Source organism: Leuresthes tenuis, unplaced genomic scaffold (assembly GCF_036924035.1).
Source record: "Leuresthes tenuis unplaced genomic scaffold, fLeuTen1.0.hap1 SCAF_12, whole genome shotgun sequence".
Lineage (NCBI taxonomy): Eukaryota > Metazoa > Chordata > Actinopteri > Atheriniformes > Atherinopsidae > Leuresthes > Leuresthes tenuis.
In genome coordinates, this window is record NW_027325366.1 from 20,454,282 (window position 1) to 20,471,472 (window position 17,191).

A 17,191-nucleotide genomic window follows, 5' to 3' on the forward strand; every position below is an offset into this window, starting at 1 on the left:
GTGAGGAATGTGTTTCTTTTGTCTTCCATTGTCAGCCCTCTGTCACAGTACAGGTGGATTGTGTGGGGTCCGATAACGTCTTTGTGTGTGTATATGTGGGTGAGAGGGTGTTTAACTCCCTCAGGCCGCACAGTTGAGTGTAGGAGGGGCCATCTCCTCAGTCTGGGTGTGAGTCAACTGCTCTCAGTCAGTGCAGTCTGAGCTGAGCTTGAGCTAGAGTCTGAGAAGGAGAAATACAAACTTTTCTCCACACAAGGATTTTTTTCTGACTGATATGCTTGCTGTCCACCTCTCTTTGGGATCTAACTCGGAGATATCTCACCACAGCTGTTGACAATGCAAGGAAGGGCTAGTAAAACTCCAAAGAAGGAATTGGTGATTGAGAGCCCACAGCAGTACAAGAGGTTGACTGCAGCTGAAGCTGAGGTAGATTCAGTGCCACAGGTGGTGGTAAGTCATTGAAGGAATTCACTAACTGTATGAGTATATTGTAGTTTTGACATAATTGTTCTCATCAACTAAAACATCTTTCAGCACATTGTGCTGTATAGGTTAACCACAATTATAAAGCCCTGAAGCAGGTGTCATGTGAGCGTCTGATTTTTTTTTTTTCTTCTTCTTCTTTTTCATTGCACACCACGCTGCCAACTCACATTTAAAATTTGCAGTGCAAGCACCAGCCTGGAGGAATGTTGAACTTTAACAGCACTTTACTACCTGCAGGAAAATCAGCACTCATGCTCTTCAAGTTCATTTTTTAAGACTGCCTCGGCCTATAAAACCTTTTATTTGGCTCAAAAGTCGTCGGGGGTGACAGTGATAATTTCCTTTTTTCTGTGATGAGGGTGTCTCGTGGTTGGGGCTTCACAGAGTCATCTGAACAGTCACTGGCAAAAGATTGAATCTATCAGTTAGTAGAGAGGCACTACACAGCACCATTGTTTCAGGCTGTGTGAGGGTGCAGTGATGGGAGGAGTGGGAGCTGCAGCTAAACAGCTGCTGGATCACTGTAGAGAGGGAGTAGAAAGGAGATGGCTTCATGAGTTTGTATGCCCCTTCGTGGGGTGACTGTGAGTTGACTTAAGTATACACATTTTGAAAATAGAGCCTGCTATGTTCTTCTCCAACAATACTGAAATGCTGGAATTGAATCTGCGTATCGTGTATTGTAGAACAAAACCAGAAATTCAATTCTGATTGAAAGTAACGCATTTCTATTAGTCTTCAAAATGTATTCTCAACCAGGGTTTTTTAAATACCTTCCTTAAGGCTTAATCTAACTGCAGTACTGTAAATTTCGGGTTTAGGTCCGTTGACTATGGTCAGCTCTGTGGACAGGGGAGGATGACCAAGCTCTCGCACACAAATATCCGCTTTCCTACTCAGTGCTGAGTGCACTGTGTGGTTGACCACCGTGAGCCACTGACAAAGCGATGTGGATGAACCCAGACGGAAGAAGAAAGTAAGCAACAACAGAGCAGGTTCAGGAATGCATCACTGGTGGGAAAAGTTCACCATAACGGTTGTGGGGTCAAATCTTTCAACAGCTACATTGTTTAAATATCAGCACTCTTAAGCAGCTGAATGTTTGGTTTTGAGTGCCTCAGCTTCTTCAGGTATTTGCGGCAGTAGCATTTTGATGACCTTGCCACTTTGTTTATGAGTGATGGTGTTGGTGTTGATTTTACATGATTCACTTCCTTCTCTCTTCATCCAAACCTTCCGGAGAGTTCTTTGCAATACGTTTTAGTAAAGCTCCTGATTTAGCTATGTCTGTACTTGTTTCCTGGGCTTTGCTCAGCAATGACACTGCAGTTCTGTGTATCTGATGTACATAACGATTTGGTATTTAGTGCATGAAGCTTTGGTGATTATACGTGACACACAGACATACATCCTATATTGCACATGTCATGAATTCCAGACTTACTTTACTTGACTACACAAAGCAATCTCTCCATCCATAAATGAACCTTTTCTCTTTGTTTAGACAATATTGCATTTAATGTGTGTGTAATGTTCAGATAAAGCTCTGAATAAAAACGTGATATGATAGTGTCACAACCTGCTTTTGATGATAGTAATGGCAGCACCATCTCTGCTCTGCTATCCCCTCCTTGTCCTAGAAACTGATACCAGATCCGGCCTCCTCTCTCCACTGATGACGTGTATTTAAACATCTTGATATCCATGACTCTTTCAATGAGATCATGCAAGTATTATCAGTACCAGATGTGGAGGCAATGAGGGAGACATGCTGTCGCTCAGCCCTGAAGTCTGGGTGACTTGACTTGAATGTGTCAGTATTAATTTTTCACTTCGCCGTCTCCCTGGCTGTTAGATTCGTCCTCCGGTCCCATCAGTTTGTAGTGTTGACAACTTGCTCTCCATCTAATGGCCACTATATCTTTACAGCTTACAGCCTTTGCCATGGAAGGTTAGCGTGAAAGTTGTTTAACAGTTTGGAGATACCACAATGTATCATAAATTCACAATAGCATAATCATGTGTAAACAAGTTAATTGCAAAACAGCATTTCCAAGCTTGCAGTGACTTCTGACTATAAATTCTCATCACAAAATGTGAAGGATACTTACTTAATGCAGTAACCTATGATGGCGCTGGATACGGATGAAGTGGAGTGTGAAACCATGTCAGTAATGTGCGTTTCCTCACACAAAGGTTTAAGCTCATCAAGATCTTCCCATGGCTGAAGCAGATGTATTTTCTCTGGGCATATGGAGTCCTGAATGATTTGTAACAAAGTATCTGACACATATCGATTATCTTGTCGTTATATATTAAAAGTGACAGCAGAGTTGGATCAGTCTGGGTAGATCTGTGTGATCTCCTGTCCTGCATATGGTTTTGCACAGTACTTCTTGTTTCTTCATTTTGACAGGCTTAAGGTCAAAATACGTACTCTGTTCTGGTAGTTTCATGCTTAGTGAGCAAGATGGTCAGAATATTTTGTATGAAAGCCTTTTTCTTTGTTCTCATTTAATGTGGATTTTCATATTTCTCTGTTGAATGGACTGTGCAGTAGTTTCTGAGGCAGTAGTTTCTGAAGCATAATCAAAGCTGCATTTATTGTGTTCAGTTTACTATTCAATTAAAAAACTAAATATCCTCGCCTAAATTGATTTATGTCATTTTATTCATTTTAACTACTTTTTTTAATGTTACCAGATAAAGCCTTAAAAGGCAGAAGAACTAGGGATTAGTGACAGCCATGCAACTATCCTGCGCAGACACCTGTAGTGTTTCTACCTTCATACCTCTCCCTCATCTTCTTTTCTTCTTCTTCTGCTATTAGATGCGATGGCAGCTATTAGAACTACATTCTAATGGCAACAGCCCCCTGATTTTTTTTTTCACCCAGTTCCATGTCTCTTCCTCACCACCAGTTGGTCAAATTCACGCATACATTTACACAAGAAACTGTCAAATCATATGCCCATTAACTGTTGTACCGTTTGACTTTGCCAATATCAGCCAGAAGGTGAGCAACATAAATACAAAGGCATTACACACACACACACATGAAGCAGTGTTGTGCTGTCAGAGACCCTCAAAGCAGCCATTTAAATAGAAACAGCTGGTTTATATCTAATAAATGTATTGATCTATCTTTGTGGCATAATACCACTGGGCATGCTGCAATAAGCACAAATGTGTTTTATCAAAAAATTGTTGATACCTGAGTTGTATCCAACTGGAGATTGTATATGTCATCAAGTTTTGTCATCATCTCTTTAATGAATCTGTCTTCCTCAAATGTCCCCATAACAGTGTTTTATGTGTTTGTTGTTGTTTTTTTTTTATCTTTTAGGTGAAACCGAAGGTGATCGAGCCGCTGGATTACGAAAATGTGCTTGTGCAGAAAAAGACACAGATCCTTAGCGATGTCCTCAGAGACATGCTGCAGTTCCCCCTTGAGGACTTTGAGGTGGGTTTCATGTGTTTTGGTCAAAGTCACATGCATGCTCACTGCGGTAAATCTGGCTCTCTGGCAAATTTGGTGTGGAGTAAAGTTGTAACCGTGAAAGTGGTGTAGATTTAGTGGTTTTGTGTGCTTCATAGTAGCAATGGAGGGAGAATACACACTGCTGTGGGGAAAAAAATCCCGTTGGAAGAAAAATAGCTCATTGATTTTATAGATAATCAGATAAGTTATACAGCTTAACTGTGTATTTAACTATTAAACAGAAATTTCTGCAAATATGCTTCATAACTGTTGAAGGCCAACCCATTTATTGTTATCTTTACAACATTATTTACTTATCAATTTGAGCCTTTTCTTTGTTTTGTTTGTTTAGCTTTTGCAGTCTTTCCTCTGGCCCAGGCGTGGCTATGGTTGTGAAAACTGGGTGGGGTCGTTCCCGAAGGCTTTCCTTTTGTTTACATCATTCTATGCCGTAGCGAGAGAGGGGTCAGGGGCCATTTGTTTAATTGGCTCGATCTGTCTGTTATGTTGTGACAGAGCAAGCGTTATCTCTGGCCACACTGCAGGACGTAAACTCTCTCACACTTTCCACGCTGCTGCGGATGGAAAATCTAAAATGGAAATCTGGCCCGGTGGTTGGTACTTCAGGAAATGAGAGTTCTTTGAAGGATGTCCTTCCCAAGAGCAACAATGAGGCGAACGGCATATCCTCAAATCTGACCCCACTACTCTGTCTCCCAACTGTGCATTCAGAATTTCATAGTCTCGGTCTTGCATTGTTATAGAAATCCCTTCAGAGGGCAAAGTTTTTATTTCACTCTCCATGAAGACTTTACCATCTTACATCTGAGTGCCCACACTATCTGAAGTTAGGATGGCAAAAGCAGAAGGGATTTGAATAAGGTATGTGCAGTTTACTGTAACAGATGTTACAGTTCAGGTACGGGACATTCCTTTCTGTGTGAGACTTTTGTTCTGTCCATTTATCAACATACTCCCTCTTCTATTGGGAACATTTTGGAAGCACACCAGTAATTGTCTGTTAGTTATAGCACGCTAGGAGGATTAGCTTCTATCTTTACTTTTTGGCAATTTTCCACCGTCTATATGCATTAACTTTTACAGTAAGAATTATTGTCCGAGGAGGCAATGTTTCTTAACCATTATTTTTCAAGTTCATGGTTAAAATGTTATTTGCCTCATTTATTTTGCTTGCTATTCCGTTCTTAAAACTGTGTTTACTGTTACACACCTGATTAACACCAGCTCAGTTTTGTAGTAAGTTGCAAGATCAGCACTAAACTCTGGGTTTAGCATCTTTTTCAACTTCATTCAGATGATGTGAAAACAATTTTAAACAGATGAATGGAAAATATCAACATGCAACTCGACAATTCTAAATCACTATAGCCCCCTATGATAAAAAAAAAAAAAAATCCCTTTTGGTGCATTATTTCCACAACAGACTACAGAAGCCAGTGCAACCTAACTTGTCTACTCTTGAGAAAGAGTGCAAGCTTTTCTTTTTTGTGACCATAAACTCTTTCCTCACTCATTACTTCACCTGCCTGTGCGGTAAGTGTAAAGGGGTTCAGCTGAGTGGTCAGATGACAGAGCCAGAAGAAGAGCTAATGTAGCAACAGTTGATTGGTCAACACTTAAAATGGTAGAAATTAGTTGTTTTAATTTGTGTTTTCTTAGTCTAACAAAAATGTTTTAAGCATGGTGGTGATGTTATTATAACTCGGAATATTTACTGAACAGATGGTCTGATCTGCTCTGCTGGTAAACAGAGCATCTGCCTGCATCAATGAATGAATTGATAACTACAGAAACATACAACTTTGATGCTTTAGAAAATTTGAAACTAGTTCTCAAATCCCATCCCTAACCTCAGCTTTTATTTATTTACTCATTTATTGATGTGCCTGTATCAGGTTTGTGTCTTTTGCAGAATGGGTGAAACTTGACTGTGACTGTTTGTTTATACTGAGTTTTATGAATGTGAAATAGACATTGATTCAAATTGTTGTCCCATTTATAGTCTGACCTACACACCGATCAGTAACAGCACCAGGACCACTGTCAGAGGCAGTGATTTTCTTGTGTCAATGCAATGTTCAAATCTTTGGAGCTGGCATTACCCCCACCTCCACTCTTTAAAAAGTAATCAGAACAGCTTGAGGACCACCACAAAGAGTTAAAGGCTAAAAACATCTGAAATACAAATGTAAAATCTCTTCGCTCCCAGATAACTAAACACAGTGTTTAATGAGGACTTCTGCTTATATATATATATAGAAAATAATCTTTCACTGGTCTCCTCTCGGTATACTTTACAAACTACCATAAATGACGATGAAGGCTGTACAGGATATGTCTATGATTTATTTTTGTTTGGGTTTTTTTCAAAGGCAGATTTGCTAAGGGTTTTAACCTTGGGTTTAACTCTGGATAGTAGTTGTAGTTGTTAGAGTTTGAAAGAAGTGGCAGCTGGGTGTTAAGTAACAGCGGAGCAGCCTTGACTTTGTCTTCTCAGCCTGCTGTTACGAACATAACATGCCAGTGTGACACACAAATAGTGTGTTGTTAGGGACTGACAGGTGAGGCTGACTGAGAAAAAAAGAATAAGATACTGGAGGCACAGTGATTGAACTTAACATCTGTTTCTGCGTCCTCAGACTCATGTTCGGGCAAGGCTGCAATCAGCTTTTAGTGTTTGTGTCTGAGTTAGAAAGGTGTACTGCCTGTGTTTGGTCATGCAGAGACCTTACTAAGCCATAAGTCACCTCTGAAAAATAGCCAGAAAGAGCTCCACCATCTATTTTTGTTGTCCCTTTTTCAGAATTAGAAATCTCTATCAGGCCTCCACTTTATCTTTTCCCTTTGGTTCAGCACAAAAACATCATGCACTGATGTTTGTAAGGCACAGTTTATGTCATCTCAGTCTGCTTTTGCTCTGGATGCTGACAGCATCCCTTTGAGTGTTGGTCAATAATCTGTCAGTACAGTCAGCCAGTCTTGGAGCCAGATAAATGCTATGTAAGCACATAGCCACCCTAAAGCCAAAAAATCTGATATTTTTAGGCTGTTACTTCAACCACATTTTTCAACAGGTTTTTCTCATTTGTACATTTTAAGATTGGTCCATCAGAGAAAAGAGACACCCACCTACATTAATGCAAATCACATTAACGTAGCATTTCCACCTTATGCACAAGGTGTCCATTAGTATTAGTACCATTATGCTCCAGACATTGAAATAATGTTGGAAACTCTCAAGAGACACGCATTGGTTTATAACTTATGAGCTTGCAAGTCTGCAACAGGAGGTTGGAGTGGCTGGAGTGGAATCATTTACGAGACTTTTGACACAGGTCTGAGTCTGATGATAATTATTTCCCTTAGTGTCACTGTGGACGTGGTTAGGGTTATTCAAAGATCAATTAATGTTAATAAGTTACTTAGTTTAGCATGTAACTTAGTTATGAATTAATTCTGAAATAAGTAAATAGTGTTCCTGCCATTTTAGTTTTTAACCCTTTGCACTGCTTTGACTGTATTTGGAGTTGTTGGCCTGGTGGTTGAGTCTTAAACTCAAGTTTGTGAAAAGACAATGACATTGTGAATCAGTAAGTGATTAATTCCTGCTTAGCACGGACATATGCTATCCTAATTTGGATTTTTTTGAATGAGAAAATGTCCTAGCTTTCTGTGACAACTTGTAGTTGTGTTTCCTGTTCCCCTCTTCCTGGCTCCTTCATACCACTATACATGTTTATTTCTGCTGCCTGGAATGTAAAGATGATATTTTTTCCTGCAGGAAACCTCGCTAGCTGACAGGAAGGGGAAATTTAAGAGCTTGGTATGACACAATCAGAACTTTGTCTCGAGCCATAAAGTGTGAGTGGAGTTAATGAGTGTGAGGGAGGCAAAGACAGCAGTTTTAATTTTTGTATTTCTAGATATCAAGAAAAGACAGTGGTTTGCTAAGTCATGTCTGTTGTGTAACTTACTGCTATTTGTTCGCACTTTCTTATTTTGATACTGTCCTAAAGGAACATTAGTTACTCGCATCTAGTAGGAAAGTTGGAGGATGTAACCACTTCAAATGCAAATGATTCATTATGTCGAAAATACCTGCATCTATATGGTGCGCCAATTTGAAAACTACTGTAGTGACTTTGGTGTCTCTCCAAAACCTTAAATTCCCCCTTCGTGATCAGGCATTAAATTGTTTATTTTTGTTTTCTGCCTTCCCTTTGCCTCTTCGTTCAATACTTGATAGTTTTGATTCTTCAATTCTCAAACATGTTGAGCCAATCTTCTTTACAGCCCTCTGAACAGTGTTCCTGTTGTACGTCTTTATGAGGTTAATAAGGCTGGTCAAAGTCAAAGTGGTTTATTATATTTATTAGCAGCAGTTATATACTGGTCAAAACATAGTTTCTAATAATTTTTTTTTTAAATTATAGAGCTTTGATACAATGTTAAAGCTGTTTTTAGCATTTCATTGGCAGCAGGATAAAACTTAGTGACTAAGGGATAAAAATAGCTCGAAATGCCCATTTACTCACACAATGGCAGAATGAAGTGTAATTCTGACAATGTATTGACAGTCTGTTGCAAATACAGGAAATCTTATACACAATAAACCATGTATTTATAGATCATAAGCAGATGTTTTACAGATTGTTTTTGAAGCCAGAAACCTAACAAAAACCATTAGTTCCCTAAATTGCACTTTAATTATTCATAAAAACATTTAGCTGCTTGTAATAATAATTGCTAATATGTTGCAAGCTCTTGATTTATGTTTCTATCTCCAGTAAATTCACAGATTATTTAGTAAGAACTGTTTGAATTTGCAGTAGATGGAGTCTTTTTTTCTGTTCAACGCACTTTTCATCTCAGTGAATGAAAAGGAATCACTATACTTTTTGCAGCCCTCCCACAAAACAAATGCATCTCACACTTACAGCTGACAAGCATTTGACTTGCACAAAGCCAGAAGCCACTTACTTTCTTTTAGCAAAGTCAGCTGAATGGATCGCTGAATGGTTGCATTTAGTTTTCATTTTTGCCTGAAGGGATTATAAGTGGTCAGATGTACTATTTTTAAAATGAGAATTAATCCTCTCTCTAAGACCTGATAGTACAATTTTTGCTCATAGCTGTAATTTTCACCCCAGCAATTTATCTCCAGCTTTCACACGACTAAGATTTTCTTTCTTTAATAGCTTTTTACAAGTTTGAACTGTGCCTTGTCTTGATTTTTTTTAACCCCAGCCCCCTTTTTTTTTTACTAGGAGTCAATTAAATACCACAGTTAAAATTGTAGAATTAACTGTAGGCACTTCATACATGTGAAAACTGATAAGCTCCCTTATAATGTCTCTATTCATGACACATCTCAGTTTCCAGCTTGTAAGCAACATTCATGTCAGCGACTATATCCTGATTAAACCTGGGACGACTCATCATTCTCTGAAAAGCTCAGATATATTTAATATGACAAATATGATCACATGACATCTGTCATATTTAAACCCTTGTTTAGTAATTATGCTGTTATAGACTGCACAGGACAACTTTTAACATAATCTCACAACCACCACAGTAATCTCACACTATCGAATAATGTAAGCGTGCAAAAATCATTCGATTAAGTGTCTTTCCCATTTTTACCAAGCATCCTATCTGAAGTGAAAGTAGCCTGTTGCCATTGTTTTGAGCATGCATGTGTCGATACGTCTGTAGTTAGTTATTGCAGTCATTAGTGAGAGGTAAGGAGTATTTGTATGTAAAACATTTGTTTCAAATTAACAATCATTGTGACCCTGAAATGGCTCCATACAGGTATGCTGGGCTGGTCACTACTTGCATCTTTTAAACCCTATAGATATTGGTCCATTCTTTAAAATACAATGCTATTTAAAAGACCACCCATAGTCACTGTGTCAATATACTGTAATAGTTGCGTAAAGGATGCCTTGCTCTTCTACATTTTGTTTCAATTTCATTGTTACTAATGTAGACCATGCTTTGTAACCTTCTGTAATTGCCCCATTATATTTCTCTTGCTCTTGCTATGTTTCACAGATTTCAACTTTGAGGCGCCACGGGAGAACTCTGTACCCAACAGTGCCTGAGAATGCAGAGAGGGAGGCCCAGAGTCTGTTTGTCCAAGAGGTAGGTGGACTTTAAAGGTCCTGAAAACGTGATTACTCAATCAGAAATTCAGTGTGAGCAATGAAGTACTAGATAGGAAAATATGAGCACTGCTCCCACAGAAATGGACCTTTGACAGCATCAAGCTTTGATTTAAAGTCCGTGAAATCTCCATTGCTTTGTGTTTCCTGTATGAGCAGAGTACAAATAACAAGCACTGAAACAGATTAAAGAAATATCGACAATTAAATCAACCGTAGAAGTTGAAAAGAAGTGAAAAGTCACACAAACGGATCAGAAGATCACATTAACTAAACACACGAAGTACTGCACTACAGTGGCACTTGCAAAGTGGTAAATAGGCTGATTAAAGATTATTACTTGAGGCACAAGCACTATTAGTACTCTAGTTTCCTCGTGGTATCTGTTTATCCAGTTCACATTGACATGATACAGTGTAATTAATTCATAAGATAATGAGACTTTTGCTTATTTTCTGTCAGTGTTGATTTATGTTGTTATCTGTCTCTGTGGTGGATCTTGAACATGTCTACTATCATGTGTTTTTTGTCAGTGTTTTTCAAAGCTTAAATAACCGTTTCGTGGTAGCGAAGGACAATGAAGATGAGCTGTATGTATAAAATATTTTTCAGATGTTGCTGATTTAAAATACCGGTTACAATTTAGCCCAGACACATTGCTCTCACTGTCTTTTGAAAGCCACACACTAGCTGTCCGCTGACAGTTCACCTTTCCGGTCACAGAGGTCAGCGATTAGAGAGCTGTTTCTGAAGTCATAAAGATATCAAGACACGGGGCTAGTGTTGTGTGACATCAGCAGGACAGCTGCTGAGATCAACAGCCTCTCCGCTTCAAATTCGCCTCCTGTTCAGGTTGCATTTCATCTCCCAGCAGGAGCAGTTCTTGTAAACGGTGTGTCTTGCTGTAGAACAGATACCAGTGAGCTGTCTCTAACAATGAACAGATGTCTCCTTTCCAAGTTAAGAAAGATGGTGGTACACTCCCTTCTGATGGAGGAGTCACCATACACTCCTATTTTTCTCTAAATTTTCCCAAAAATAGCTTCTTGTCATTTTTTTTTTATTCTTTCTGCACTTATTTATCTGAAGAATTCCCAACCTTTTGTCAAACTATCGTCTTGTTAATACGTTTTTTTACTGATGAGCTGTATGCTGACATTTGAAGATTCTAAGACTCTAAAGGTCAGATTGTGCCAGAAAATAACTACATGTTGTGTAAGGAAATTGTAAAGGAGGTGTGAAGGACAAACTGTTAGTTGGGCGATGTTTAAATTCTCCAAATCGGGGGAAAAAACGAGGGGAAGGTTTTTCCATTGTTTTTCGACTATCTTACCAGCAGTTCTGATAAAGTGTTTTAAAGTACATGACTATGTTTCAGGGTCATTTGCAGATGATCCAACATTCCCAAAGTAACCATCCATCCACTTCATGTAGCAACCGGTCTGTTGTGTAGAGGAGAGGAAATAAAGTAAATCCAATTTTTAGAATTCTTCCAACTAAATGCCACAGTTGCTTTTTTGTGTGCACCTGAGTAAAATACATTTTCAAGGGCTACAAGTTGGGAAATTGACAAGTAAACACACACTACCATTTTTGATATTTAAACCTTCTTTCCTGCCAGCAGTAAATTATTTTACCTTTTGGAGTGATTAAGAATCAAAAAATGTTACATTTAGTCCAGCTGTATTTAAGGAAACTGATGCTTAAAAACAGCCTTTAACTGCTACTGCCCTGTGTTGTTGTCTCCTCAGTGCATTAAGACATACAAGTCTGACTGGCATGTCGTCAACTACAAGTATGATGACTACTCCGGTGATTTTCGTCAGCTTCCAAAGTAAGTCTTTAGTTTTAATCCTCAGTTTTACTGTAATCTACGTTCACAGAGGTAACTTTGTAGTGTGCCATGACATTGGCATCCATGTATTAAAGAGTACCTGTTTTTACTTGCCCATCATACCAAAGTTTTTTAAGCTGAAGCACACTTTGCACGCCCAGTCACACGAGGTTTTGTGTTTTCAGGTCAAATAGTCAAGCTGTCCTCCACTTAGTTTCCTGCTCAGGACACAATACTCCTGTGACTTAATTACAAGGAAACTCAGGATACAAATAAGTCTAATTTCCTTGCAAAAGAGTGTTTCCTTTTTACAGTGCACTGCGTGACTTTCCGAATGTAACTAGTGTGGAAAACACCCTCATTGTCCAGAGATTGTGTCATCAGCTCAAGCCTCTTCCCCGAAGAATATCTATTTTACAGTTCACGTGCTAGAATATGAGCGGACAGCAGCCTTCACGGGGCAGCTGCAGCCAAGTGTTTTGTCACTTTACTGAATCTGGGGAAGTTGAGATAATGCAGCGTGACACAGAGCGCCTGTTAAAATCTTTGCACTGTTAAAGTTAAAGTGACTTTTACCTTTGACTCATGCTCATTTTCAAGCAGGCGGTATGCATCTAGCATGTGTCCACGAGCAGTTACTGTAAGTGCTGCATTTCAACTTTCCTGGTAATTGCATTTGCACTCCTTTTTTTTTTTTCTGACTCTCTCGAGAAGGCCGAAGAATACATAATCCCTTTTAAAAAGAAGTGAAAAAGCACAAGGTGGAAAAATCCCATGATCTCAGTCAAACTGTTTGAACAGAAATGTCTTGAAAATTTGAACAGATTTCTTGATATGTACTTTTTCGACAGCAAAGTATCCCGGCCTGATAAACTGGCCGTCCACGTATTTGAAGTGGACGAGGATGTCGATAAAGACGAGGTGAGTTTGCATCTTTCTTCATTTTCAAATATTTGAAACATACGAAGTAACATCAGTTGTTTTCTGTCTGTAAGATAGAAAAAAAATTGGTTCACATTTGCAAACCGTTTCAACTCTTTCTTTAATTGAAAAAAGCAAAAAGAAAGCATATCAAATATTGAATCTGAGAAATATTTTGTTATGACCTTGCCCTTTAAACACTATATATCGCTTATTCCAATCTGTTACTTAACACTTCAGCCTTTCCTATTTTCATTGTATTTTCTAAGACACACACACACAATTAGGTTTCAAAGCTTCAATGCAGCATTTGGCTCTTTTCATCTCATGTTCATTCATGCATGACAGTGTGGGTGTGTTGTCTCGTAACAGATTAAAAGAGTATTTGTTGTCTTTGGAATTGCTTGTAGGACTCTGCAACATAAGTCACCTGACAGTGTTCAAAACAGCAGAGATAATACTAAGTTGTTGCAGAAAGAAATGTTATCTGGGAGATACAACATTACAAGGTCACACAACTTGAGAAGATGTATTATGGTGATCCCAACTTGTCCTCCTCAAGTATGTGAAACTGTGCCTCCTACAGACAAGAAAGCAGCCTTGAATGTGAAGTGAAATGCAGGACATGATCTTTGGAGCTTTTCTGAGAACAACAAAAGGTTTATTTTCCATTCGAGTGTATGTAAGCTAATACAGCTGTGATTGAAGGAGGTCCATTAGGTTCTGCTCCATCTTGCAGTCAACTTTACATCTGACAGGACAGGAGGGGCAAAACTTCAACACAACTAATGACCAGATGCAAATCACCTCTTATACAGCTCTCTGAGCAATATTCACCCTGGGTTTATTTAACAGGAAGGTACATTGTGCCGATGAAAGAAACAGATACAAATGACATTTGTTATAATTGTGGGCTTTGGACAAGGCGTAACATCGGTTGTGTGACTTAGTTCATTCTCTCTTTGGGCATTTTCTCTGACTTCACAACAATTTTCTTTTTTTTTTTGTCAGTCCAGACAAATTCCCCCGTAGCAAACTGGAGTTCAGAGATACTGAACTCAGTGACTTTTCATCCTCTCTGGCTTCGACTGGTGATTTCTGTCTAGACAATGATGAGAACAAACAGGCTTTGAACCTTCCCAGGTGCTTTTCAGCTCTGTCTGCTGCATTTACAGTAGAAGCCTTGCCAACACTTTTTCCCCTTTTACTGCGAGAAAAAGAATAAGTGAAACTGGACCAGGAAAAGGACATCTTGAAAGGCCATTCAGTCTTCTCACGGTGTAGAATTGTCATGATATTGTTGTTGTTTTTTTTAACTGTGGTCTTTCAAAGGAGAGAAGTCCCAGCTGCAAAAAGACACTTTTTTTACATGCATGGTTGATGTAAACCAGGACTGGGCTGTACAGTTTGTCCCCATCTGCTCCTCTATCGTTACTCTCCTAATTGGTTTATTTTTACAGATCACGAGAGGGGCTGGGTCATGGTAGCTTTATGTTTTGTCATATGTGAAAGGCGTGATCTCATGCCTTTACCCATGTTAATGGTGTTAGATGACTAGTATTCACGTGTTGTTGGGCAGCTCTGAAGATCGACATATTTATTTAGTTTAACAGTCATAGTTTGTTTTATGTTCTTCTGACTGCTTGTTTGGACTGAGACAGCCCTGCACAGCCTTGGGTTCTGTGTCATCTCAAACCACAAGATCAAAAGCTTTTTGCACAGCAAGGCAAGGCTTTGGCGGGATGCACTCCTTGGTGACATGATATTATTCTTATGATGCTCCACTGCAAAAATGTTCAAATTAAATCTTTTAAAGCAAAATTTTAGAATGTTTTTTTGATATATGAATGTATTTTACAGTTTGGATGTTTTTTTTTAAAGATCACACAGTTCGCTTGGACCCCTAATCTCAGTTGTTTCACTTGTTTTATTAGTAATGTGGTTGCCAGCCGACAACAACAGACACACATGATGGAGCTATTTTTCAACCTTTTATGAAAAACACAGATTTTAAGGCTTGCTAAGAGGCACGCTCTTTCCATTGATGTGTGTTTTAAATTGTCTGAGCTTTTGACTTTGTCTCCCACAGGATACAGCCTCCTTGGGATCCCAGAAAGGCGGGATTTCCAAACATGGCTGGTTGTACAAAGGAAACATGAACAGTGCCATCAGCGTGACCATGAGGGTGAGAAAGCAGTGATAAGCAGACTAAGAACTGACATTTTTTAACAAAGATGCCTTTAACAACTTGCTGCCTCTTCTTTTCTTTGTCTTATGGAATAGGAAAAAAAATATAATTGGAGGATTAATTGATTTCAGGTTTTTTTTAAAGATGTAACATCTTGTGTAAGTCTTATATATAAATCTTGGGAGGGTTTTCTGGTTTCTTGTCTGTAACATATTAGTAAGAGACTGTACAGTTGTCCATCTTGTCCTTTTTTTATCCTGATCCAAATATGATTTCATCTTTGCTGTTAACCAGTCTTCTAGGAAATGCTAGCTTCTAGGAAAGCTTTTCAAAGCTTGGAGTGCAGTTTTTTACGTAAGAGATAATGCCTTACAGGGTGTCCATTATTGGGAATTAATAAGAGGACATGGAGGCAAAGGGCTGCCTCTGCAGAGTTTACTAATTCCTGATAATGGACATCTCAAAGCACGTTGTCCTGCTCATACCACGGTCATTCGCCAAAGACTAAATAGAATGATTATTTCATGATTTTTACTTGTTTTGCAACCAAAGTACACATTTTTTTTCAAAAGACCTGACTTTATGTTCTTCATTTAACCCTGAGGGTCTGACTAACATCTTTGGTAATCATTACCATTCTGAAAGGTTCTCATGCACACAATGTTCAATACTCTGGTAAATAGGACAAACTTGAAATATGATTTGGCAAACACTGAATGTAATTTTAGAGTAAACCTGATAACTAGACTCTCCAGCTATCAATTCATGTCATTGTTCCCTGTTGTATATATTCTAGTTTCTTACAAACAAATGATAGGCAATGTATGCTCACTTAATTTCAGACTAAGCCAGCGCATTAATATATAACTGTGAACAGTTTATATTTGTTTCACTGTAACTGCTTAGTAAGAGCCCTTGGTTTAAGCTATAATACACAGCGGATGAGGACAACTTTAAATTGTTGCTACCTAATTGTTACTTTTTCATTTCCAGTGGTTAACACTATAGTGTTATTTATTGTCATCATTTCAGTCGTTCAAGAGGAGGTATTTCCACTTAACCCAGCTCGGGGATGGCTCATATAACTTAAACTTCTACAAGGATGAGAAGATCTCCAAAGAGCCCAAAGGAACCATTTTCCTGGACTCCTGTATGGGTGTGGTTCAGGTATGCTTGTTATCTCTGGCACAAAGGCAATGATTGTTAAAGCTCACTGAACCAAAATGGCCCATTACAAGTTTTGCCAAACAGGATATCCCTGCTGGTGACTTGTTTGCTGATGATGTAACCTGGTACCTGATGCAACTTACCAAGAACAAACTGACAATACAGACAAAGCAACTTCCTATTCTTGGTTCAATTGATGTATTTCTCATGTAGTCTCCTCTTCATTCCTTGAAACCTGAGCTCTCTCCTCCCCAAGGCCGTGTTTTTCTGCTGACGCTCACATGTTGCAACAAGGTGGATGCCGAGGTCTCACTTCCGAGCGCTTTCCTCTGGCCTCATAATCAATACCACGAGCTAACATCTGATGGTCGGCTTAAGACTTCCCAGGTGCACTATCATCTGTCTATCATCTCAATAGATGAAAAGGACTGGATTTTTACCTGTGAGGGACCCAGCTGACATTAATCAGGGTGATCAGGTTGCTGTCATATGGAAGAGAAGAAGGGTGCATTTTGTTTGAGTGCTTCAAGATGTTAGGAAGTTTTATCAGTGTCCCTTAACGTGCAGTTTTCGTACAAACATATTGTCTGTTTTTTCTCCCAGATTAGACAAGAGCACAGACCTGTTAACGCCTGCTAACATCTGGCTTTTGAGTATATTGAGAAAGGGTTTGATCGACATTCAGTTCAGCACGAGATGGCTGCAGGTATTTATTGGCTTCGGCTCCAATTGGTATTGATGGGAACGCAACAATCGCATGCACATGCTAATCTTCAATGAGGAAGCTATTGTCTGGGCTTTAGGAAATAGCCCCGTTTCTTATTTATTTATTTTTTCTAAGGAAGCACGCGTTTAGCAACCACACCATCTGGCTCTGATATTGACGACACCAACTCTGTTACGGATCTGATCGGCATCATTTG

At 39.0% G+C, this 17,191-nt stretch overlaps 1 protein-coding gene across 2 annotated transcripts in view; it reads left to right on the plus strand.

Moving 5' to 3' along the window:
- Positions 1-17,191, plus strand: part of LOC140319388 (dedicator of cytokinesis protein 9) — a 71,287-nt gene that overhangs the window by 25,145 nt on the left and 28,951 nt on the right. Inside the window, exons 1-7 of one of the 2 annotated variants that reach the window (XM_072396998.1) lie at positions 174-450; positions 3,833-3,949; positions 10,049-10,138; positions 11,910-11,992; positions 12,844-12,913; positions 15,003-15,098; positions 16,134-16,268. In XM_072396998.1, the coding sequence (XP_072253099.1) occupies positions 337-450; positions 3,833-3,949; positions 10,049-10,138; positions 11,910-11,992; positions 12,844-12,913; positions 15,003-15,098; positions 16,134-16,268 (705 nt within the window). In that variant the 5' untranslated portion in view covers positions 174-336. Of the gene's footprint in view, positions 1-173; positions 451-3,832; positions 3,950-10,048; positions 10,139-11,909; positions 11,993-12,843; positions 12,914-15,002; positions 15,099-16,133; positions 16,269-17,191 lie in introns of those variants that run through there. The other variant, XM_072396997.1, reaches the window with a different exon arrangement.